The 27,735-nt window shown below is 38.6% G+C and overlaps 1 protein-coding gene across 5 annotated transcripts in view; it reads right to left on the bottom strand.

Moving 5' to 3' along the window:
• LOC129769999 (uncharacterized) overlaps window positions 1–27,735 on the bottom strand; it is a 64,307-nt gene that overhangs the window by 32,222 nt on the left and 4,350 nt on the right. For all 5 annotated transcript variants that reach the window (XM_055772568.1, XM_055772567.1, XM_055772571.1 and 2 more), the window contains 5 exons: window positions 25,472–25,652; window positions 25,223–25,300; window positions 25,019–25,158; window positions 17,124–18,506; window positions 468–736 (listed from right to left, as the gene is read on the bottom strand). In XM_055772568.1, coding sequence (XP_055628543.1) covers window positions 468–736; window positions 17,124–18,506; window positions 25,019–25,158; window positions 25,223–25,300; window positions 25,472–25,652 — 2,051 coding nt within the window. The remainder of the gene's footprint in view (window positions 1–467; window positions 737–17,123; window positions 18,507–25,018; window positions 25,159–25,222; window positions 25,301–25,471; window positions 25,653–27,735) is intronic.

Below are 27,735 nucleotides of genomic sequence, written 5' to 3'. Positions count from 1 at the left end.
GAGCCTATTTTTATGACGGTAATATGTATTTAGATCATGAATAAAGCATTTTTCTTAAACACATAAATTTTCGGTATATATTTGACAGAAATTATTGTATTGGCTAGGAGAGAATGGTCGGTGATTTGGTAGAACATCAAGTTTCTAGTTCAACCTCAAGCTTTAGGGAATCACGCATTTTTCCGAGTTCCTTCCCGTCGTACCAGCTAATGATCCAACTTAGTTGTTGTAGGTCTTCAATGTCTGTTTAATAGTCTGTGCAACGGAATTTCTACTACTATCATTGGGCAAAATACTGTCTGTTTAAAACAAGAAAAAAATAAATAGCCATCAAAAATTCCAACCGTATACATATCACGATATTTTAAAATAAATTAAATAAAATTATTTCCAACGTTTTCGGTTTTAAACTCAAAAGTCCCCAACGTAAACACTAGAAGGTCCTCCTAATGATAGCTTAAAATTACCAGCGACTACAATATCACCATTCGGCCACACTATGGTATCAAGGTTAACCACTCTCCCAGATATGAATCCAACACGTCGCCATTTAGTGAAGTTGGTATCAGTAAAATGATCACTCGCGGTCTCTTGATTCTTATCATATTTTATCGGGTTTCGCTTTATTATAGGAACTAGGTTGAGTAGCTCAAAATGTGTGATGAATGACTTCTCCGCTACACCATCTATAATCGGTTGTCCTGATAAGCCTCTGGCAACGGCTTCCTGTAAGTACCTACAAGAAAGCTTAGTGAATATCATCTCGGATTGGTTAAGGAAGAATGCAAATCATCCCAATCATTCTGCGTACTCAGTTTGCCAAAACATAGGCCAAAATGGGTTTTATGGTGGGTTTACATTAAGAAAAAATCACAGGAATTCAATGGACAAAATTAAGAAGAAATCACAGGAATTCAATGGATAAAATATAGCGAATTGCTAATGCAATAAAATAAGCAAATTGGAAAATCTTTTTATTAAAAAGTAGGTTAAAAAATTTCGAACATTGTTCCGATTTTGCCAAAAATCATTCACGGTTTGCGCATTATGAAATTTGTTCTAAAATGGTTAATGATTATGAAAAAAAATCGGCTCAAACGTGAAACAATGGTTTCTTGTACGTATTAGTTTTAAGTGTGAATGGAAATAGCTGTTAAAATGATTTTTATTGAATTTTCATGAATTTTATATTTCATATATAGAGGGGCTAGTTGGTCACCCAACAATGGGGCCTGTTGGGCATATGAATAACACGGTTGTAGAAATTGATCGTTTGAGAGCAACGTATATAACATTTTCAGGTATGCCGCGTTTTATTACGCAAGCTATAAACAAATATAGAAATCATATGCTCTTTTGCTAAAACTTATGTATTCGAAACATGACAACCTGATTTCAATCATCGTACAAACCACTTGAGTAATTCCAAATGAAATCGACAAATGACAAAACATGAGTATTTTTAATTCGAATGAAAGTGTGTATTCCGTTTGGGTTAGAGGAAATATGAGTTTTCCACAGCAATTGGGAACCTTTTGACTCAAGCGTAACTTTTGAAAAGGGCGTATCGATTTGAGTAAGAGAAATCTTTGATAATTTATATCTCAAAAACTATGAGTCGCACCGAAATAGTGTCTTGGAAAGAGTTATAGAGTATTGATGGTTGAATATGAAAAAAATGTACACTGAGAAAAAAAATAGTTTTTTTATTTACAAAATAAAAATTCAATTTGCAATATCCAAAATACATATTTTTCAATTTTTTTAAAATTTTCTCATACAAAATAGAAGTCATGCAGAAAATTTAAAAAATGGGCCCAAGATGGCAAAACTATTTTTGACGAACTTTGTGGAACATCGAATTTTTAGGAATTTTCGAAACTTCGAATTTTTTTTTGTTAACAATCATTTTTAACCACAAATAATGAATCCTGATGTGATTTAAAATAAAAACGGTTATTGTCAATCTCCTTCTAAATGTAGCCATTCTCGAAATATTTAAAAAAATATTTCTAATTTATTGTCTTTTTTATAGTAAATAATCCCTTTTAATATGTTTGTCGTGTTATACCGTCATGTTCATAAAATTTTATGAATTTGCTTATGATTTCCAACAACTATTCCAAAAACCATCATCATGGTTCATTTTTTGACTCAAGCGTAACTTTTGAAAAGGGCGTATCGATTTGAGTAAGAGAAATTTTTGATAATTTATATCTCAAAAAATATGAGTCGCATCGAAATAGTGTGTTAGAAAGAGTTATAGAGTATTGTTGGCTCAATTTGAAAAATATATACCCTGAGAAGAAAAATTAGTACTCTTTTTTTTCATTCACAAAATAAAATTTTAATTTGCGATATCAAAAAATATGTATTATTTTATATTTTTATTTTTTCATATAAAATAGAAGTCATGTAGAGAATTTAAAAAATGGGCCCAAGATGGAAAAACAATTTCTGGCGAAATTTGTGGAACATCGAATTTTTAGGAATTTTCGAAACTTTGAATTTTTGTATGTTAGCAATTATTCTTAGCCACAAATTATGAATTTTGATCCGATTTAAAACAAAAAAGGTTATTATATTATCAATCTCCTTCTAAATGCAACCATTCTCGAGATATTTAAAAAAATATTTCTAATTTATAATCTTTTTTTATAGTAAATAATCTCTTTTAATATGTTTGTCGTGTTATACCGTCATGTTCATGAAATTTTATGAATTTTCTTATAATTTCCAACAATTTTTTTGATTGATTGAAGTTTGTATTAAGATAAAAAAGATTTTTTAGTTTCGCTACGTTTTGTATTAACCCACATGTCTTCGAATGTTTCGTATCGTAATTCCTAAACATTTGTCTTTACCATAACAATGTATTTGTAAAAGTTGTTGGAAATTATAATCGAATTCATAAAATCTCATGAACATGATGGTATAACAAGACAAACATATTTAAAGGGCCTATTTACTATTAAAAAGACAATAAATTACAAATATTTTTTTTAAATATCTCGAGAATGGCTACATTTAGAAGGAGATTTTTTTTTTTTTTTTTTTTTTTTATAAATTCGTTTATTTTTACAGGCTCAGTTACATAAGTTTAAAGGAGCCGAAATCTTAAATATATTTTTAAAACTATATATATGAACAATTTTCTTAAATCTATGGTTAGTAATGTGGGAAACCGATTACTCGTGGTGGACTCGAGATTAAAAGGGTGACATTTTCTCAGGAAAAGGATGGGGTATAAGGAAATTATTACAATGTTGATAATCACACACACTCAATTCTTAAATCTATTCGTACATCAGTTGTGAATTTACATTTCATTCTTCTGTTTATAGCAAGCGGACCAATTACTCACAAAGGAAGAAATGGAGGGTATAAGGATATAAGGATAATCACACACGAACATCGATAGATTTAAGGAAAACATATATTTGGGACATGTAATCAAGGTCTAACCGGGCCAACACATCTCTCACCGGCACATTGGGCTGCCTTCCTCCAGCCCGAAGGGAGTTCTCTAAATTCGATCTGGCAACAAGATACACCTCACACGACCAAACAACGTGTTCGATGTCGTGGTAACCTCGGCCACAAACGCAGATATTGCTGCCGGCCAGATTGAAACGAAAGAGTAGCGCGTCTAACGAACAGTGATTGGACATGAGTCTAGAGAAGGTGCGAATAAAGTCCCGACTCAAGTCCAGACTTTTGAACCATGGTTTGAGGCTAACCTTAGGGATAATCGAGTGAAGCCACCGGCCCAATTCATCTTCGTTCCATTTGCGTTGCCAGTTAGCGATGGTATTTTTACGGACTAAAGAGTAAAATTCATTGAAGGCGATTTGACGCTGATAAATATCGCCTTCAATCGCACCTACCTTTGCTAATGAGTCAGCCCTCTCATTACCCGGAATTGAGCAATGAGAAGGGACCCACACAAAGGTAATGACATAACAGCGTCTGGATAAAGCACTCAAAATTTTTCGTATTCTCTCAAGGAAGTACGGCGAGTGCTTTTCCGGCCTCACTGAACGGATAGCTTCGACAGAGCTAAGACTATCCGTTACAATGTAATAGTGTTCAACAGGTCGTGAGGCGACGCTGTCCAGCGCCCAATGAATTGCTGCCAATTCAGCAATATACACTGAGCAAGGATTCTGAAGACTGTGTGAGGTGCTAAAAAATTCGTTGAACACTCCAAATCCTGTGGACTCATTTATAGTGGACCCATCAGTAAAGTACATATTATCACAATTGATACCCCTATATTTTTCATCGAAGATCGTTGGTAATCTGAATATCCATGGATATCTTGCTTCATGGACAGATCAAAATGCACAGAGGAATTGATGTAGTCAGGGAAACAAACACGGTTGGGAATATACGAAGAAGAATCAACCTGCATGGAGATGAATTCATGATATGAACTCATGAATCCGGAGTGAAAATTTAGCTCGATCAGCCGCTCAAAATTTCCGATCACCAATAGGTTCATGACCTTACACCGGATGAAGAACCGGAGAGATAATAAATTGAAGCGATCTTTTAGTGGGAGTAGGCCTGCTAAAACCTCGAGACTCATGGAATGCGTTGAGGGCATACATCCCAACGCAATACGGAGACAAAGATACTGAATTCGCTCGAGTTTAATTAAGTGTGTTTTGGCAGCTGATTGAAAACAGAAACTGCCATACTCCATCACTGAGAGAATAGTTGTTCTATACAACATTATAAGATCTTCGGGATGGGCTCCCCACCATGTGCCGGTGATTGTACGGAGAAAATTTATTCTTTGTTGGCATTTTTTACTCAGATACCTAATATGGGCCCCCCAAGTACATTTGGAGTCGAACCAGACCCCAAGATACTTGAATGACATAGCATGAGTGATCGGTTTACCCAAAAGTTGAAGCTTTGGTTTTGCTGGTCTATGCTTCCTAGAAAAAACCACCATCTCTGTTTTCTCCGTGGAGAATTCGATCCCTAGCCCAATGGCCCAGGTTGAAAAATTGTTCAAAGTATCTTGTAAGGGTTCTTGTAGGTCGGATTCTGTTGATCCTACGACAGAGACCACTCCATCATCTGCAAGTTGTCTTAGGCTGCAATTTTGTGTAAGGCAATTGTCGATGTCGCTTACATAGAAGTTGTACAAAAGGGGGCTTAAACATGAGCCCTGGGGGAGGCCCATGTAAGAGACCCGACTTACTGCCGAATCTCCGTGAGAAAAGTTCAAATGCTTCTCACAAAGCAAGTTATATAACATATTATTCAATAGAGGCGGCAGACCCCGAGAGTGTAATTTGTCTGTCAAAACCTCTATTGAAACAGAATCAAAGGCCCCCTTTATGTCCAAGAATACTGAAGCCATTTGTTTTTTTCCGGCGTAAGCCATTTGAATTTCTGAAGAAAGCAACGCAAGACAATCATTCGTCCCCTTGCCCCTGCGGAACCCATATTGTGTATCTGAGAGTAGGCCATTCGTTTCAACCCATCGATCAAGGCGAAACAAGATCATTTTCTCCAACAATTTCCGTATACAAGACAGCATTGCTATTGGGCGGTACGAATTGAAGTCGGACGCGGGTTTTCCGGGTTTTTGAATAGCTATAACTCGTACTTGTCTCCAATCATCTGGAACAATATTATTCTCCAGAAACCGATTGAATAAATTCAACAAGCGATGTTTCGCCACATCAGGGAGGTTTTTCAGCAAGTTGAACTTAATTCTATCCGATCCCGGAGCAGAATTGTTACATGAAAGCAGAGCAAGAGAGAATTCTACCATCGAAAACTCGGAATCAAGATCGCACCTATCTTGTGGTATATCTCGAACAATTTTTTGCACAGGAGCGGAATCAGGACAAACCTTCCGTGCAAAATTCAAAATCCATCGATGTGAATATTCCTCGCTTTCATTGGATGAAGAGCGATTTCTCATGTTTCGAGCCACTTTCCATAATTTTTTCATTGACGTTTCTCGTGACAAACCTCCCACGAAATTTCGCCAATAAGCACGTTTTTTCCCTTTGATCAAGTTTTTAAATTGATTTTCAAGGTCCAAATACGTCTGAAAATTTTCAGGGGTTCCACGTTTCCGAAAAGCTTTGAATGCGTTCGATTTATCCTGATAAAGCTTGGAACATTGGCTATCCCACCATGGATTGGGAGGCCTTCGACGAATAGTGGAGCCTGGGATGGGTTTCGTTTGAGCGCGAACCGCGCTGTCATAGATCAAACGAGAAAGGAAGTTATACTCCTCCAATGGAGGTAAACCATCTCTGGAATTGATGGCTAGAGCAATCGCGTCCGCATATTTTTTCCAGTCAATGTGTCTTGTGAGGTCATATGCCATGTTTATAGATTCAGAAAAATTCGACCCAATGGTGATGGAAATTTTGATTGGCAAGTGATCACTACCGTTGGGGTCCTGGATTACATTCCACTTGCAATCTAACGATAGTGAATTCGAGCAAAGCGAGAGGTCAAGAGCACTTGGGTTAGCAGGAGGTTTAGGTACACGTGTTGTTTCCCCAGTGTTCAAAAGTGTCATATTGAAGCTGTTACAAAGATCATATATCAACAGTGAACGATTGTCGTCGTACTGTTCCCCCCAGGCAGTTCCGTGAGAATTGAAGTCTCCCAAGATCAATCGTGGCTCAGGAAGGAGTGAGCACATGTCAACAAGTTGCTTGCGGCTAACCGCAGCTCTCGGAGGCCAATACAAGCTGACAATACAGAGGTCTTTTCCTCTGATGTTTGCATGACAAGCAACAGCTTCAATCCCTCCAATAGGTGGAAGGTCAATTCGAAAAAATGAGTGGCACTTATTGATCCCCAATAGCACCCCTCCGTATCTGTCATCACGGTCCAAGCGTATAATATTAAAATCGTGGAAAGAGAGATCATCTCGCGAAGAAAGCCAAGTTTCGGACAGAGCAAAAACATCACAATTGAAGTTATGAATTAAAAATTTGAATGTATCCAATTTAGGGATAAGACTACGACAATTCCACTGTAAAACAGTGATATCTCCGACCTCTCTATTTGAATTAGACATCAAGAGAGATAATCATTGCAAGGAGGGGCCATGTTTGCATCAATTGTTGCAAAATTGTCTTTAATACTGGAAGCATTGATATGACAATGGTTCTGATGGAGTCGGAAACATTAAAGCATGTGAAGATTTGAGCCACAAGGTCAGTCAACTTTATAAATCCCGATTGGGAAGTTGAACTGGTCTGTAAAATAGGGACAGTTGGGGTTTTTGATGTCCCTTCGAGTGCTGGGTCGTTCGAAGGTGAATTATTCCCACGGAAGCCAGGAGGAACCTGATTTTGCTTGTCCGCTGCACTCGTTTTTTTAGGCATGCTAACAGAGGGTATAACCGGAGGGGCTTGTCCTTGAACTTTGGGAGTGGTCACATTTTTGCGCCGGGAATTCCCTTGGAAGATGTACGGTGTGCCCTCGTTAGCTGTATCCGCTTCCATTTCGTCAACTGGCAGCGAAGCGAAGACATTGTTTGCGGTTAAAGGTTGTTGCTGTTGGGCCAATGGAGAAGCGCCCTTCAAAATTTCCGCAAAAGTGCGCTTCGAGCGTTCCTTTAAAGAGCGCTTCTGCTTCTCCCAGCGACTCTTGTAAGTTTCACAAGCCGAGAGCACGTGCGTATTTCCTCCGCAATATGGACACTTTTGCTCAATCGCACTGCAGGATTTGTCCACATGTTGCTCTCCGCAAGTGGCACAGCGCTCCTTGTTGGCGCAGTAAGCTGCTGTGTGACCAACTGACTTGCATTTCAGGCAAGTCATGGGCTTTGGCACGAAGAGTCGCAGCGGTAGCCTCAATTTGTCCACCATAACGTAGTCAGGGAGGGCGGAGCCAGCAAAAGTGACTCTAAACGAGTCGGACGGCGTAAATTTCGATTCTTTCCCTTCCTGGGAGACTTTGCCGAGTTGTCGGCATTCTAAGATTTTAACCTTAATCAAAGGCAGCTTTTTAAATCTGCCATCTCCTTCCATAATTGATTTGCACGTCAGACCCGTTTCGGTTATCACCCCCGAGATTTCTACGTCATGGGAAGGCACGTAGACACGATATTCCAGGGTAAACCTCTGGTCGACGACAATACCGTTTGCGTCTTTCCGATCAGCCACGACAACACGCAGTTTGGTCGGTCTAACCTTTGTAATTTCTGTCACGGAGGAGTATCTTGCCAGATCTTTCATGATCTGAATAACATTAAGTGCTTTTCCGTTTGGCTTAGGCCTGAAGAAAACAACCCACGGACCAGTTCCAGGTGCATCTTCAGGATAGACCTTGACACGTGGAGAGAAGACAACAGGAGGAGAAGGAGATGACGAGGATTGAAGGGGATCGGGGACAACAGGATGGGGAGGCGAAATCTGAGCTGGGGTAGGAGCGAGGGGGGTTGGAGAGGAGATATTTGCAGGTTTTTTAGAGGGGGGCTTGCTAGAGTTAGCAGACTCGTCCCCGGACGAAACATCCTCTGATGTAGGAACGCGTTTAAGTGTCTTCGCTGTTCCTTTATTTGTTTTTTCAACCAGAGGGGAGTCATCATCAGAGATCTCCATATCTGGAGATCCTCCCCCTCCTTCTGCCATTCCGTAATTGGTACCTCTAATCACAATGCACCCAGTGCTGATGAACTGGCAACCGCTGCTTGCTTCTCAATCGGAGCGCTTGAGCGCTCGGCACTATCACACACCACTAAGAAGTGATGCTCTCCTTCACACTGCTGTAAGTGAACAGCGAATCGCGCTGGTATTGTGTGCGTGCAACTGAGCACCGATGTCCGACTTCGATTGCGATGGCGACAAATCGGCGAAAACTGAAAGCCGGCTGGCCTTGCCAGGCTTTGATGATTCTGCTTTTCTCACTAATTCCGAGTTCACACTGCGTTTTACGATATCTCGAACAGTTCGAAAACGCGCGAAAAAAGCACACCCGGGCGATAAAAAAAAATAACAGCCAACGGTAACCGAAAACAATGCTTTAACGGAGACGCTCACAGCACATGACCGGTTACTCGAAGCTTATGCCGAAGAATGGTTAGAAGGAGATTGATAAAAACCTTTTTTGTTTTAAATAACATCAGGAATAATAATTTGTGATTAAAAATGACTGCTAACATACAAAAAATCGAAGTTTCGAAAATTCCTAAAAATTCGACTCTATTTCGTCAAAAATTATTCTACCATCTCGGGCCCATTTTTTTAATTTTCTACATGACTTCTATTTTATATGAAAAAATTGAAAAAATATAAAAAATTACATATTTTTTGATATCGCAAATTAAAATTTTATTTTGTAAATAAAAAAAAATAATTTTTCTTCTCAGTGTATATTTTTTTCAAATTAAGCCAACAATACTCTATAACTTTTTCTAACACACTATTTCGGTGCGACTCATATTTTTTTTAAATATATATTATCAAAGATTTCTCTTACTCAAATCGATACGCCCTTTTCAAAAGTTACGCTTGAGTCAAAAAATGAACCATGATGATATATTTGGAAAAGTTGTTGGAAATTATAAGCAAATTCATAAAATTTCATGAACATGACGGTATAACACGACAAACATATTAAAAGGGGTTATTTACTATAAAAAAGACAATAAATTTGAAATATTTTTTTAAATATATCGAGAATGGTTACATTTAAAAGGAGATTGATGATAACCTTTTTTGTTTTAAATCACATCAGAATTCATAATTTGTGGTTAAAAATGATTGTTAACATACAAAAATTCGAAGTTTTGAAAATTCCTAAAAATTCAATGTTCCACAAAGTTCGTCAAAAATAGTTTTACCATCTTGGGCTCATTTTTTAAATTTTCTGCATGACTTCTATTTTGTATGAAAAAATTTTAAAAAAATTAAAAAAATGTATTTTGGATATTGCAAATTGAATTTTTATTTTGTAAATAAAAAAAAAGAGTACTTATTTTTTTCTCAGTGTACTTTTTTTTATATTCAACCATCAATACTCTATAACTCTTTCTAAGACACTATTTCTGTACGACTCATAGTTTTTGAGATATAAATTATCAAAGATTTCTCTTACTCAAATCGATACGCCCTTTTCAAAAGTTACGCTTGAGTCAAAAAATTCCCAATTGCTGTGAAAAACTCATATTTCCTCCAACCCAAACGGAATATACACTTTCATTGGAATCAAAAATACAAGTTATTAAAATCTGTATTATTAGGACGATTTCATTTGGAATGGCTGACTTGCAATATAATATTCATATTTGTATTTTTTGCTTGAAGTTTCCATTAAATATAATAAACATTAACATTTGTTTCCCTTCGGCATAAGCTTCGAGTAACCGGTCATGTGCTGTGAGCGTCTCCGTTAAGCATTGTTTTCGGTTACCGTTGGCTGTTATTTTTTTTTATCGCCCGGGTGTGCTTTTTTCGCGCGTTTTCGAACTGTTCGAGATATCGTAAAACGCAGTGTGAACTCGGAATTAGTGAGAAAAGCAGAATCATCAAAGCCTGGCAAGGCCAGCCGGCTTTCAGTTTTCGCCGATTTGTCGCCATCGCAATCGAAGTCGGACATCGGTGCTCAGTTGCACGCACACAATAGCAGCGCGATTCGCTGTTCACTTACAGCAGTGTGAAGGAGAGCATCACTTCTTAGTGGTGTGTGATAGTGCCGAGTGCTCAAGCGCTCAAGCGCTCCGATTGAGAAGCAAGCAGCGGTTGCCAGTTCATCAGCACTGGGTGCATTGTGGTGAATAGAAATAAATTAGATATAAGATTTTATTTTTTTTTTTTATTTTTTTTTTATTTTTAATTATTATTATTATTAAAACAAAATATTAGATTAGAGGTACCAATTACGGAATGGCAGAAGGAGGGGGAGGATCTCCAGATATGGAGATCTCTGATGATGACTCCCCTCTGGTTGAAAAAACAAATAAAGGAACAGCGAAGACACTTAAACGCGTTCCTACATCAGAGGATGTTTCGTCCGGGGACGAGTCTGCTAACTCTAGCAAGCCCCCCTCTAAAAAACCTGCAAATATCTCCTCTCCAACCCCCCTCGCTCCTACCCCAGCTCAGATTTCGCCTCCCCATCCTGTTGTCCCCGATCCCCTTCAATCCTCGTCATCTCCTTCTCCTCCTGTTGTCTTCTCTCCACGTGTCAAGGTCTATCCTGAAGATGCACCTGGAACTGGTCCGTGGGTTGTTTTCTTCAGGCCTAAGCCAAACGGAAAAGCACTTAATGTTATTCAGATCATGAAAGATCTGGCAAGATACTCCTCCGTGACAGAAATTACGAAGGTTAGACCGACCAAACTGCGTGTTGTCGTGGCTGATCGGAAAGACGCAAACGGTATTGTCGTCGACCAGAGGTTTACCCTGGAATATCGTGTCTACGTGCCTTCCCATGACGTAGAAATCTCGGGGGTGATAACCGAAACGGGTCTGACGTGCAAATCAATTATGGAAGGAGATGGCAGATTTAAAAAGCTGCCTTTGTTTAAGGTTAAAATCTTAGAATGCCGACAACTCGGCAAAGTCTCCCAGGAAGGGAAAGAATCGAAATTTACGCCGTCCGACTCGTTTAGAGTCACTTTTGCTGGCTCCGCCCTCCCTGACTACGTTATGGTGGACAAATTGAGGCTACCGCTGCGACTCTTCGTGCCAAAGCCCATGACTTGCCTGAAATGCAAGTCAGTTGGTCACACAGCAGCTTACTGCGCCAACAAGGAGCGCTGTGCCACTTGCGGAGAGCAACATGTGGACAAATCCTGCAGTGCGATTGAGCAAAAGTGTCCATATTGCGGAGGAAATCCGCACGTGCTCTCGGCTTGTGAAACTTACAAGAGTCGCTGGGAGAAGCAGAAGCGCTCTTTAAAGGAACGCTCGAAGCGCACTTTTGCGGAAATTTTGAAGGGCGCTTCTCCATTGGCCCAACAGCAACAACCTTTAACCGCAAACAATGTCTTCGCTTCGCTGCCAGTTGACGAAATGGAAGCGGATACAGCTAACGAGGGCACACCGTACATCTTCCAAGGGAATCCCCGGCGCAAAAATGTGACCACTCCCAAAGTTCAAGGACAAGCCCCTCCGGTTATACCCTCTGTTAGCATGCCTAAAAAATCGAGTGCAGCGGACAAGCAAAATCAGGTTCCTCCTGGCTTCCGTGGGAATAATTCACCTTCGAACGACCCAGCACTCGAAGGGACATCAAAAACCCCAACTGTCCCTATTTTACCGACCAGTTCAACTTCCCAATCGGGATTTATAAAGTTGACTGACCTTGTGGCTCAAATCTTCACATGCTTTAATGTTTCCGACTCCATCAGAACCATTGTCATATCAATGCTTCCAGTATTAAAGACAATTTTGCAACAATTGATGCAAACATGGCCCCTCCTTGCAATGATTATCTCTTGATGTCTAATTCAAATAGAGAGGTCGGAGATATCACTGTTTTACAGTGGAATTGTCGTAGTCTTATCCCTAAATTGGATACATTCAAATTTTTAATTCATAACTTCAATTGTGATGTTTTTGCTCTGTCCGAAACTTGGCTTTCTTCGCGAGATGATCTCTCTTTCCACGATTTTAATATTATACGCTTGGACCGTGATGACAGATACGGAGGGGTGCTATTGGAGATCAATAAGTGCCACTCATTTTTTCGAATTGACCTTCCACCTATTGGAGGGATTGAAGCTGTTGCTTGTCATGCAAACATCAGAGGAAAAGACCTCTGTATTGTCAGCTTGTATTGGCCTCCGAGAACTGCGGTTAGCCTCAAGCAACTTGTTGACATGTGCTCACTCCTTCCTGAGCCACGATTGATCTTGGGAGACTTCAATTCTCACGGAACTGCCTGGGGGGAACAGTACGACGACAATCGTTCACTGTTGATATATGATCTTTGTAACAGCTTCAATATGACACTTTTGAACACTGGGGAAACAACACGTGTACCTAAACCTCCTGCTAACCCAAGTGCTCTTGACCTCTCGCTCTGCTCGAATTCACTATCGTTAGATTGCAAGTGGAATGTAATCCAGGACCCCAACGGTAGTGATCACTTGCCAATCAAAATTTCCATCACCATTGGGTCGAATTTTTCTGAATCTATAAACATGGCATATGACCTCACAAGACACATTGACTGGAAAAAATATGCGGACGCGATTGCTCTAGCCATCAATTCCAGAGATGGTTTACCTCCATTGGAGGAGTATAACTTCCTTTCTCGTTTGATCTATGACAGCGCGGTTCGCGCTCAAACGAAACCCATCCCAGGCTCCACTATTCGTCGAAGGCCTCCCAATCCATGGTGGGATAGCCAATGTTCCAAGCTTTATCAGGATAAATCGAACGCATTCAAAGCTTTTCGGAAACGTGGAACCCCTGAAAATTTTCAGACGTATTTGGACCTTGAAAATCAATTTAAAAACTTGATCAAAGGGAAAAAACGTGCTTATTGGCGAAATTTCGTGGGAGGTTTGTCACGAGAAACGTCAATGAAAAAATTATGGAAAGTGGCTCGAAACATGAGAAATCGCTCTTCATCCAATGAAAGCGAGGAATATTCACATCGATGGATTTTGAATTTTGCACGGAAGGTTTGTCCTGATTCCGCTCCTGTGCAAAAAATTGTTCGAGATATACCACAAGATAGGTGCGATCTTGATTCCGAGTTTTCGATGGTAGAATTCTCTCTTGCTCTGCTTTCATGTAACAATTCTGCTCCGGGATCGGATAGAATTAAGTTCAACTTGCTGAAAAACCTCCCTGATGTGGCGAAACATCGCTTGTTGAATTTATTCAATCGGTTTCTGGAGAATAATATTGTTCCATATGATTGGAGACAAGTACGAGTTATAGCTATTCAAAAACCCGGAAAACCCGCGTCCGACTTCAATTCGTACCGCCCAATAGCAATGCTGTCTTGTATACGGAAATTGTTGGAGAAAATGATCTTGTTTCGCCTTGATCGATGGGTTGAAACGAATGGCCTACTCTCAGATACACAATATGGGTTCCGCAGGGGCAAGGGGACGAATGATTGTCTTGCGTTGCTTTCTTCAGAAATTCAAATGGCTTACGCCGGAAAAAAACAAATGGCTTCAGTATTCTTGGACATAAAGGGGGCCTTTGATTCTGTTTCAATAGAGGTTTTGACAGACAAATTACACTCTCGGGGTCTGCCGCCTCTATTGAATAATATGTTATATAACTTGCTTTGTGAGAAGCATTTGAACTTTTCTCACGGAGATTCGGCAGTAAGTCGGGTCTCTTACATGGGCCTCCCCCAGGGCTCATGTTTAAGCCCCCTTTTGTACAACTTCTATGTAAGCGACATCGACAATTGCCTTACACAAAATTGCAGCCTAAGACAACTTGCAGATGATGGAGTGGTCTCTGTCGTAGGATCAACAGAATCCGACCTACAAGAACCCTTACAAGATACTTTGAACAATTTTTCAACCTGGGCCATTGGGCTAGGGATCGAATTCTCTACGGAGAAAACAGAGATGGTGGTTTTTTCTAGGAAGCATAGACCAGCAAAACCAAAGCTTCAACTTTTGGGTAAACCGATCACTCATGCTATGTCATTCAAGTATCTTGGGGTCTGGTTCGACTCCAAATGTACTTGGGGGGCCCATATTAGGTATCTGAGTAAAAAATGCCAACAAAGAATAAATTTTCTCCGTACAATTACCGGCACCTGGTGGGGAGCCCATCCCGAAGATCTTATAATGTTGTATAGAACAACTATTCTCTCAATGATGGAGTATGGCAGTTTCTGTTTTCAATCAGCTGCCAAAACACACTTAATTAAACTCGAGCGAATTCAGTATCTTTGTCTCCGTATTGCGTTGGGATGTATGCCCTCAACGCATACCATGAGTCTCGAGGTTTTGGCAGGCCTACTCCCACTAAAAGATCGCTTCAATTTATTATCTCTTCGGTTCTTCATCCGGTGTAAGGTCATGAACCTATTGGTGATCGGAAATTTTGAGCGGCTGATCGAGCTAAATTTTCACTCCGGATTCATGAGTTCATATCATGAATTCATCTCCATGCAGGTTGATTCTTCTTCGTATATTCCCAACCGTGTTTGTTTCCCTGACTACATCAATTCCTCTGTGCATTTTGATCTGTCCATGAAGCAAGATATCCATGGATATTCAGATTACCAACGATCGAGGATCGCTCCAACGATCTTCGATGAAAAATATAGGGGTATCAATTGTGATAATATGTACTTTACTGATGGGTCCACTATAAATGAGTCCACAGGATTTGGAGTGTTCAACGAATTTTTTAGCACCTCACACAGTCTTCAGAATCCTTGCTCAGTGTATATTGCTGAATTGGCAGCAATTCATTGGGCGCTGGACAGCGTCGCCTCACGACCTGTTGAACACTATTACATTGTAACGGATAGTCTTAGCTCTGTCGAAGCTATCCGTTCAGTGAGGCCGGAAAAGCACTCGCCGTACTTCCTTGAGAGAATACGAAAAATTTTGAGTGCTTTATCCAGACGCTGTTATGTCATTACCTTTGTGTGGGTCCCTTCTCATTGCTCAATTCCGGGTAATGAGAGGGCTGACTCATTAGCAAAGGTAGGTGCGATTGAAGGCGATATTTATCAGCGTCAAATCGCCTTCAATGAATTTTACTCTTTAGTCCGTAAAAATACCATCGCTAACTGGCAACGCAAATGGAACGAAGATGAATTGGGCCGGTGGCTTCACTCGATTATCCCTAAGGTTAGCCTCAAACCATGGTTCAAAAGTCTGGACTTGAGTCGGGACTTTATTCGCACCTTCTCCCGACCCATGTCCAATCACTGTTCGTTAGACGCGCTACTCTTTCGTTTCAATCTGGCCGGCAGCAATATCTGCGTTTGTGGCCGAGGTTACCACGACATCGAACACGTTGTTTGGTCGTGTGAGGTGTATCTTGTTGCCAGATCGAATTTAGAGAACTCCCTTCGGGCTAGAGGAAGGCAGCCCAATGTGCCGGTGAGAGATGTGTTGGCTCGGTTAGACCTTGATTACATGTCCCAAATATATGTTTTCCTTAAATCTATCGATGTTCGTGTGTGATTATCCTTATATCCTTATACCCTCCATTTCTTCCTTTGTGAGTAATTGGTCCGCTTGCTATAAACAGAAGAATGAAATGTAAATTCACAACTGATGTACGAATAGATTTAAGAATTGAGTGTGTGTGATTATCAACATTGTAATAATTTCCTTATACCCCATCCTTTTCCTGAGAAAATGTCACCCTTTTAATCTCGAGTCCACCACGAGTAATCGGTTTCCCACATTACTAACCATAGATTTAAGAAAATTGTTCATATATATAGTTTTAAAAATATATTTAAGATTTCGGCTCCTTTAAACTTATGTAACTGAGCCTGTAAAAATAAACGAATTTATAAAAAAAAAAAAAAAAACATTTGTTTTTTTACTTGATAATAAATGAATCATCCAACAGGAGAACGCTCATTATTGACAAAACACAACATAGTTATTGATGGACATGCCCCATATATTGACCAACTTACCCCGTGTGTGGGATTAGTTGGCCATTTTCTTCAGACCTATAATGACGTTAAATAAAAGAAATAAGTCGAACAAATGATTCTCTGGTTATTTTTCGATGAAGGGGTATAATTAAATAAATTAACTATTCTAGTTTCTTTTATCTTATTTGCTGATCCATGTTTTTGTGTCGATTGGAACTTGAAGTTCATTTGGTTAACTACTGATACTTCATTTTTGTCAATGAGAGTAAATTTATAAGGATCTGTTTTTGAGATTTTCTCTGTGATGAAAACGAATGTAAATAAGCCGTGTCCACCTTGAATTCCTGTGATTTATTCGCAATTAAAACCCACGTTCACAAATTTCTATCAGAACCATTAGAAAATTAAAAATACAATTTAATGGGCAAATGAAATAGAATAAAACGAAAGAATCAACATTCAATGTAGTACAAATATTCCAAAAACTACACTGACAAACTGAAATTACAATACCCATAAAGGTTTTTAGCTTATTTTTCTAATCTCAAAAAAGCAATTGGACTTACACTTACCTCGTGAATAATTTATTCTTTCTTATATTATCACAACTAGCCGTTCCGAAGCAACCATTTCGATATGAGCTATTCCCATCATTGTATGAACGTAAATTCTTGATTGATTCACTATGATCTTTCGTAGACCACCACGATTGCCGACGTTTCTTCTTCTGGGATGTTTTTGCTATGGTTTTATTTACTCTATCGTTTCTATCACTTATATAAATGTTTTCTGTGCTAATTGTTTCAGTGTCAACATCTAACAGTCGTTTATTAGTAATATCATTATTGCCACTATATTCCAAGGTTTTGTTGTTGTTAACATCATTTTCCTTAATTCTGCTATTATAACTTGTTACAATTTCCGCATAACTTTCATAAGTTTTGTTAAATACGGATCGCTTATACTTCTGGGAATGGTCAGAACGTTGATTTGATTTAACTATTAGTTTTTCTCGAGATTGCAAAAGCTTCCGCGCTGCATAGTCTTCTTGTTCTACCTTGGCCCACGTAGATGCAAATAATCGAATTGTAGAACGAATCATATGACGATCCAATTTCATTGACACTGCTCTCAATGCAAGAAGTCCAACAGGAAAATCTTGAAAGTGGTGAAAAAGCACATACGAGGAGGCATTGTATTGCTTAAGAAAGTTTTTAGTACGTTTTATTTTCAAACCCGCATTCTTTTGTTTTTCTGTCGTCCAATCAAATAATTCGTTGTTCTCTGTAGGAATTCTGTCCTTGTGATTGCGATCGTTTGGACTTGTACCGATGAATGTTAAGGTAGCACCATTAGATGGATTGACATTTCGACTTCTATTTTTACGCATGTTTGCACCGTCATCTTCAAATGGAGAATAATCATCAATAAAAGATAAATGGAAGCTTCCATTCAATACATATTTTTGATCAATCATAGTCCGATTGTTGTGTTTATCTTCTTTGGCGTTCCGATATCCATTTTTCAAATTCAATGAATTGTTATTATCATCGTTTAGATGGTCAATATTTTTCTTACTATCTGTATAGTTTTTCTTGTTTTTAAGGAGGAAATATTCAAAATCCATTTTACGTTCAACCAAATCGGCAATATGTGACTGACGAATGATATCTGAAGTGTCGTAAAAATCCTCTTCAAGTTCTGTTTTAACTGATCGGAATGGATTGTTTGCATGTTTGGTAATCTCCTCCTCAGCATCCATACCAAATATTCCAAAAGGCATCTGTGCAGAATCATGAAGGTTTGTATGAAGTACAGTATTCGCCCACAGCCATATGAAGTGTCCATTGAGCATTTTCATCCGCTTCGCTTCGAAAAGTATACGACGGGCTACATGGAGTTCACATAATAATATCACAATACCTCTGGTAGATTTCGAAATGATTGCCAATTGCCTACGATAGGGAATGTTTATATTCAAATGTTATTATTCATTCATATAGTTCACGGAAATATAATATTCTAGGCTACAGGTCGTGAACTAAAGATAACCCAGTGATTCAAAACTGACCACAATAAAAAGTAAAAAGATAATTGACCAACTAAATCACAAAATGTTGGTTTTACATACTGGACTAAACTGAAAAAAAAAATTATAAGGAATCAAACCCGAAAATCTATAAAAGTTTATTGTTTTTTTTGACAAGCGGGAGTCTGATCTCCGGAATTTGATTTACTAGATTACTTCATTTTGGGGTATCTTGAGGATCAAGATCAGCACTGAAGGCTGCCATAGTGGCGACACCCTCAATCAGAGTTGCAAAATCTCACACTCACTTTACTGACAGCGCAAGATATTGAAACAACATCAAAATCAACCACCAACGCCCCTGCAGTTCATGACAAATGAACCAAACTTAATTACATGCGACCGACACTCCGTCACGTGGAACATTTGGTTTTTGCATTATTCCCCACACTCATTCGTTCCACTGTCTCACTGAGAATTTACGCCCGAAATTTTCATACGCATCTTCCATCAGCTGACAGTGGAAGGGAACAAAATTCCATACAAGGAAATATCATCTCACTGACACCGCGTCAGACGTTTAAACGCGTGTTCGTGTGTATGTTTTCCTGGTATGTTTCTAGCCCCGGTCCCATTTTTGTGCCGCTTATTGCACACACATCGATGGGCAACGGCACATTTGAGTACTGAGTTTATGGGTGTATGACCAACGAAAATTTCACCAGGACGCAATGAAAGGTGATATTTTCGGCTTGAGCATTCACTGACATCGAGAATGAACTGATATTTCTGTTGATGGAACGAAAACTATATCAAAACAAACGAGATGGTGAGCCAGCGGTCATAGGCACAGCGGCACCACGATAGAAAGATGTGAAGAGTATCGGTGGAGATATTTTGCACTGATAAAAATTGCTTTTCGATTTCAACATGTTCTTTCGAAATTTTGCATCCTTGCCATCAATCAATCAATTCGCCGGGAATGAAAGAGTTACCGGAAGAGCACATTCGAACAGTGACCCCATCCGTGGGCTTTATTTAGAAGGTGGAACGTACGAAAAATCAACATTAAATCTTTAGAAAACCGGTACACGAAAGTGTAGAAAATGCCACCAGGCGCGCTTCTGATGTTTATTTGTTTCGTCTGCTGTTAACATTACTTATCAGCCTACCATCACACACAACGGTAGAAAAAATAAATAAGATATAGGGGAAACCGGGTAATACGGATAGTGGGCGTAGTATGGACAGGTGGTTGATTTGTATAGTTACATTTTAAATTTCCGATTTCTGTTAATAAGAACACCCTATACATGTTATTCTATAATATTTAGGCCACCCAATGAATACCGATCGAAAGTGGAAAAGGGAAACAAAAACCGAAAATCATACATGATTCCGCGTGAGGATGTAATTTTAGCTGCTTCGATATTAAGCATTTTGAGTGGTTTAATATCAAAATTCAATTCGCTGATGGTTATATTTCGGTTTGTGAGTTAACAGAGAAGCGATATTAGGTATGTACGGAAAGGTAAATTCATTTTTGAGTGGAAAGACAATAAATTTTTGAAATAATTGTACTGGTGGGGTAAAACGGACAGTTGCCAGTGGGAGTGAGGTGAACTGTGAACAGTCTGTTAAATCTATTCATAAGGAATTCCCTGCGTCTATAAATGGAAATCAAATAGCTAAATGTATGTTTAGAAGCTGACTGGAACCAAAAGCAAAATAGTTGAGGGCCTGTCCATTTATACTGCTGAAAAGCACGATATCATTTCTAGGTGGATAAATTTGTTTTTGACGTAGGACTACGTCTTTCATTTCTATACCGGGGTATAAAATCAAAGTTTCGAAAACGAAAGCGTTACGCCGGACACCGAGATTTTGAGCGTTAATAGCTCTTAAACAACTGAACGAAATGGTATGATAAACACTTCATTCGAAAGATAAAATGTCTACGCGTTATATACTTGTTACTTTTTCATCTAAAAACTTGTTTCAATAGCCTTAAAATTGGTTTCAAAACAGGCTATTGAAATCACCAATCGGTATATAAGCGAGCGCCGCTCGTAAACCCACTCAGTTATAATTGAACAGCGATTGGAGCATGTTGTCGCTGTTGTTGTGAAGCTCTTCGTTTTTCATGAAAGCGCTGATGAACGGTGTCACCAAGAGCCTGTTTGTGCACCTTAGGCCAGAAGGGAATCCACCAGAAGGAGAGTGATGCCACGGTTCCGCTTGAAACATCGGAGCAGCCGCCACACATACATACACGCGCGGAACCCTCGTTCCGCGTTCCGCGTACCAGTTCCCCTGGGAATTGAAAAATACATTCATGCGAAAGAGTTTATTTTAATGTTTTCTATTCATACAACACTGCAACCAAACACATTTGGTTTTGTGATTTTTCAATCAATCGCAATTGACAGGAAAGCTTCTGAATATTATTTTTCCCCATCAGTAGATAATTTTCGTATCCAATATTGGATGCATAACATGAAAAACGGAAAATGTTACACATCGCGAAAATCATGTCATTTTCGAGCGATTATTTGCATCCTACTCATATATTGCTGCGACCCAATACATTTCGTTTTGGATTTTTCAATCAATTGCGATCAACGTAAGACCACGTCTTTCGGAAATTTATTAGAGGTGCAATGAATCTTTAGGAATTCCCGCTCTACGCGCACTGGCAAACGATGTTTACTCAACAGTTTCTCAAACGAGAAATGGGTGTTGTGAGAAAGGATTAGCGAACGCAAAAACGACAAACGGGAGAAAGAGATGTTTGAAGGTTGAAGGAAATTAGCAGAAAACATCTTCATTTTATCTTCCGAATAATGTGATTATCATAGTACTTCCTTTTGCCGGAAACAGATTAATAACGCTCAAAGGAGGAATCGATTCCTCCGAGGAAATACCCAGCGCAAATTAGAATCGACTATAGATTGCGCCATTAGTACACAAATAACTTTATAATGCAGTTTCATCAAAGTGATTTGTTCGATATGGGGAAATATTCACTACATCATGTCATGTATTTCATATTCTTCACTATCAAAATCCATATCCATGGCACCTATCGGTATCGAATTGTCATCGACAACACGATTTTCGCTAAATGCTCTCTTCAGTTCGGCCTGCAAAAAACTTTCCTGAACTCTAATACATCAAATTAGGAGCCCTGAAAAGGGCTGCTGATTATATGCTAAGCTAATAGCACGCTCTCCTCGGATACGATGGGCCAAGGACATCCTTGGGCATAATGTGACGCGCTTTGCGTGGATAGCACACAAATTGGTATCTTCGAATAGGCCTCCTGCAGTACCATAACCGCGAAGTTTGACGAGCAAGTCGGTTTTGAAGTTCCGGGCAATTCCACAAACCAAACGCTGCAAAGGTAGCTTGCGGATCAGCAGTTTGTTCGACCTCTGAAAGCGACGAATTTCACTTAAAGTTCCCGGTCGATAGCGATGTGGCTTCTTCACGCTTTCTGCGGCTGGTGCGCTTATCCGAGCTGCTTTCATGGTGCCTTACCACCGAAAGACTAACGAGCTGTCTTCTTGGTCCCAAACAAACAAGTCCTCACGGTGCGAGAGTAGAGTAAGAAATGAACGAAAGCAAAGGAAGCGTGATATTATATACCATAAGAGACCCTCTTTATTATATTCTTAGCTTAGCCTGAGAGAGAAAAGAATAACATCGAAGTAATTATACAGTAATGTATTTGAATCCGGACACTTTGTGTTACATTCAATATCATACCGCAGCCACAACATTTCGTGCATGCTGAATTAATACGATTGATTAGTAAGTATCAAGTAACTATCAGTAACTATATTAGTAACTATTAATCGCATAAATTGAACATGAAAAAAAATTTTATGGCTGTGGTATGATTTTGAATGTAATGCAGTGTCCGGATTCAAAAGCATTACTTCTTTTACAGTACAGTTAACTCAACTGAAAATTTTTCAGTTCGGCCTGCAAAAACGAAATTAATTGGAAGAGTACAGCATAATGCATAGACGTGAGTATGAGCTTCCCCATCTCACATTCCAATAGGATTAATGGGCTTCCAAGTGGGCGCGCTACATACGGATACGTATGATTTCAATAACCTGTTTTCGAAGCTATCATTAAGCTATTGAAACAATTTTTCGAGTCAATAAATAGCAATGATATAACTCTTGGACATTTTATCTTTTGTATGAAATGATTATCATACTGTTCCGTTGATCCGAAGCAGAATGAATCACGCTTAAAGAAGGAATGGAATGGAAAAATCTAATCGTTGCTGAAAAATAATCTGCCAGTTCCCGTAGGAATTGAAAAATACATTCATGTATCGAGGAAAATCTGGAAAAATCTAATCGTTGCTGAAAAATAATCTGCCAGTTCCCCTGGGAATTGAAAAATACATTCATGTGAAAGAGTTTATTTTAATGTTTTCTAACCATATAACACAGCGACCAAATACATTTGATTTTGTAATTTTTCAACCAAGTGTAATTAGCAGGAAAGCTTCTGAAGGTTATTCTTCCCCATCAGTAGGATATTTTCGTATCCAATATTGTATGCGTACGCAACGGAAAATGTTTCGTTTCGCGAAAATTATATAATTTTCAATCGATTATTGCTCAGTCTCCGAAAGTTTCAAACTCAGAGAGTTCATTCCCCTCTAGTTTGCCTTTCAAATTGCTATCGTAAACCATACCTTCTCTCGATTCAATCGCGCACAAAAAGCATTTATTCTGGTGGTGAAACGATATTCTGGTGGTGAAACGATATTCTGGTGGTGAAACGATATTCTGGTGGTGAAACGCATTCGCTTAGAGGCGAATGAACTGAAAAGTTTAAAGCCTCTTTAATCCAACATCATCATCATGAAACGCATTCAATTTCCGTGAGGACATCGACAAGACAACATCGTTACTGAACGAGCTGAACTAGCTGGACGAGCTGAACGAGCTGAACGGCGAAGGATCGAGGGATCGAAGGATTCATTACCTGGCCTGACCTGACCTGAAACGCAATCAGTTTGTTTTAACTGTGAGGGAGCGCAGAAAAGCCGATCGATCAGAAGGAGAAGAGAAGGTGACCAGGAGAGTATCAGCATCGAAAAACGGTTCCCCGGGAAGACATCGAAGCAGCCGCCACACACACACATGCACGCGCGCAACTCTTTTCGTTTGCTGGTTATCGAGAAGAAACCTGGAAAGAAATGATCGTTGCTGAAAAATAATCTGCCAGTTCCCCTTGGAATTGAGAATTACATTCAAGCGAAAGAGTTTATTTTAATGTTTTCTATTCATATGATGCTGCGACCAAATACAATTGGTTTTGTGAGTTTTCAATCAAGTGAAGTTAGCAGGAAATCTTCTGAAGATTATCCTTGTGAAGAACCTTGTGCCTCCAACGTAACGCTCTCGTTTTCGAAGTCCCCCAAATATTCATTTACACATTCATTCAGAATGGATTTAGATTCAACTTCAAACAAATGATCTCTAAATCAACGATAGTCCTACGTCACCCTTGCGGTTATATCATAGATATAACCCACTTCCTGTTTTTTTTCATCATTTAACGGACATTCGTGATGAGTTCATACCTTGGTTGTATAAAATTATTCCTATCGCGATCGATAAACCTCTACGCTTCATATACTACAAACCTGTCGATATTACCCCCACTATATGTCCATTGTACCCGCATCGAAAAAAATGTTGTACTTTTCGGTCTGTTTTAATTTTAGAAAAAAAACATTCAAAAACACTTTTTTGTAAAATATTTGGACAATAAGGTAGAAACACAGTATATTAAATTGCAAGAAACTACATCAAAGTTTTGCGGAAACATGAGTTTCCAAAGATATATTTGAAGTTCTCCTTAACATGTCCCTTTTACCCCCACGTCCCCTAAATAATGGATGGAAGAGAAAAAGCAAAGCGAAACATGACATCGCAAGAAAAAATTGAGACTTTGCATCGGAAGCCCCGCCCTTGTCTGATTCTCTGAAAATAGCTGCCCTGCAGCGAAACGAATAGTGGGGGTTTCCATAGCCTACATGACATGATATAATTTTGTAAACCTATATCAACAGTAACGGTCTATAATTTTTTGTTTCATAAAAAGATCATTGATGGAGATAAGCAAAAAGTAACAACTAAAAATAGTCATACGATGTTGAAAAATATAAAAACAAATCGAAAAGAGGCTCGCAGTTTTGTTAACTTTTAATAATATGCCGCATTCCAATGAAAAACATAAAAGGTGTGGAATACACAATGTTTAAATTTATCGACGAAGTACCGTATCACTTGAAACGTAACAAGAAATCTACAGTCAAAAAAATTGTAAATTGTAAGATTCATCTATGGACAGAAGATGGAGAAAAAATTCACGAACAATTAATTAAATTGTTTTTGCACATACCGATATATAAATTCGTCCTCTATTGGAAGTTGAAGAATGGTTGGATGAAGTGGTTTTCGTTTCAAAACAAATCCTTCAGAACCAGCCAGCAAAGTTGTAGTTTTTATGTCCGATAATATGTAAAACGAATACCAATGCGCCTGAAGTTAAAATTTATGTATGCATTTTCAACATATAAATATGAAGTGATGTGAACATACACACCTGTAGTAGCAATGATCTTAAAGCCTCCAGAATTTGACGTGCGGAAGGGTACAATATTGCTTGGAAAGTAGACATGTGCTGCAATGAATTCAGTAATTTTTTGTTTCTAACACACTTTTCACACGAATTAATATTTGAAAATGAGATTTTAAATTTTCACAATGAAAACTATGACAATGAATGAAGTTTTAATATGATGTACATGCAATTAAACAAATACTTCTGCATATTTCCATTTGTGTAATATACCTCGTTTGCTGTGGATTGAAAAGACGCCATTCCTCCTCTCGCCCATAGAACAGGTACTTTCATTGCACTTCCTGCAAATGCGATCATTTTTGCTGCTTGTCCATCTCCTATGACCACTATTCCCACTATGGGTGTTCCATCAATAAGGTCACACAATGTCTTGAGAAGGGTTGAAGAAAACCTGAAACAAAAATACAACAATTGCTAAAGTGTGTCTATTTTTAGTTATATGATTGTTAATTATTGGCCCGAAAATTTGTTTCAATAGCTTAAAAATAGCTTTCAAAAAAGGGTATTGAAATCACAAAAATCCGTATACAAGTTGGCCTCCGCTCGAAAATTTGTATATAAGTTGGCGCCAGCTCGGAAATCCGAAAATCGAAGTATCGATGATAATTCGATACCGATGGGAGTTATTGACTATGGATTTGATAGTGAAGAATACGATTTATTTGATATGGTGTAATGAATATTTCACCATATCGAAGAAATTACATTGATGAAATCAGCGTTATAAAATTATTTGTATAGGAATGCCGCAATCGATCTTCGTTTCCAATTGTCGGGAAGGTGATATTTCGTTTGCTCTGTGATACCCAAGAGGAATCCATTCCTTCTTCAAGAGTTAATAATTCTGCTTCGGATTAACGAAATGGTATGATATGATTACTACTTATTGACCCGAAAGATTGTTACAATAGCTCAAAAATAGCTTTTAAAATAGGCTATTGAATTCACACAAATCCGTATATAGGCTGGCGCTCTCTCGGAAATGCATAGGCTGGCGCTCTCTCGGAAACCAGCACTTCTATTATCGAGTGCTTTCCAAGGAATAATCGATTCCTCCTGTGATCGTTAATAATTATTATCCGGCTAAACGAAGTGGTATGAAAATCACTTTATTCGAAAGATGAAATGTCTAAGAGTATATGTTTGTTACTTATTGCATGCTAAACCAACGTTAGTCCTACGTCCGCCTGACGATTATATCACAAATATGACCCACTTCCAGTTTTTTTTATATTTCTTGAAGCCAATATATTATATGTGGATTATTATGTTGTTAGCAGCTAGAGCGTGCAGTTGCTTACTGGTGGTACATTTTTCTTAGAATCTAGTGGTTGAAATGTACTTTCAGCATTTGATAATTAATTATCTAAATTGTTACGTAGCGGTTTTTGAAAACTCGCCAAAACGTCAGCCATTCGAATAAAAATTAGATGTTTTCGCAACAAGTCATAAAAAATTGAACAATTGTAAAAACCGCCATGTAACAATTTGGAGAATTCATTTTTACGTGCTATAAAAAAATTAGGCCAGCCAGCTGAAAAAAAACATGGTTTTGAAAAAAAAACGCGTTTAAAGATTCGTACAGCAATGAAATGCAATCGAAATATCCTTTTTCGCACAACATTTCTAAACCTCCCGAAATCGCGAAAAAAAAATATTTTCGACTTTCCAGAGTAGGTTTTACCCTTAAGATATGTGTAAGTGTAAGCTTACTACGCACGTGTAACCGGCGAAGCCTGATGTTTTGTAATGGTAGTGATAGCGTGATGCGTGCCTTTTGTGATCATTAAATCTTTGAAGTTATAAAACAAAATAAATTATCAGAGATAACCAATGAAAATCTATGAAAAATGTTGTGACACAAATCAATTACGCTACAACTTAATTTTGGCAGGTCCAACATATACGGTGTGAAAATATGAAATGAATTGTTATTAGGACAGAATATTAGGACTAAAGGACATCACAACATATATAGTCTATCGCAAAATTGAGTGTACAAATGCTACTTGACGATACTTTCCATTTATTTAGTATAAAATACTTTGAATACATTGATTCTTTTGATACATATTTATTACTCACACATTTGACTAACTGTACGTGCAATAAAATTCCGAGAAAAGCTTTCTGCTAATTGTTTATTCCTAAAAGTTGAGAATAATCTCTGTTCTGGGCAGCGCAAAATTGAGTGTGATTCATCAGTGATTGGTGTCAACACTTAACCATTGCTTGGGAAGTGTTGTTTTTTATTTATGTTTGATTTTTTTTATCAAAATGGCAAGTTAGAGGAAGGAAATAGATATTGTTACACGTATAATGATAATAAGTATGAATTGTCGTGGAAAGACATCGCACGGAATAGCAGTTGCTGTCGGAAGAACCCACTCTACAGTAAAGAAAATCATAAACAAGTGGAAATACGAAGGAACCATGGCAAATCTCCCGGTAGAGAACGCAAACGGACCCCATCT

This window comes from Toxorhynchites rutilus, chromosome 2 (genome assembly GCF_029784135.1).
Source record: "Toxorhynchites rutilus septentrionalis strain SRP chromosome 2, ASM2978413v1, whole genome shotgun sequence".
Classification (NCBI taxonomy): Eukaryota; Metazoa; Arthropoda; class Insecta; order Diptera; family Culicidae; genus Toxorhynchites; species Toxorhynchites rutilus.
This window is presented reverse-complemented; position numbering and strand designations above follow the sequence as displayed.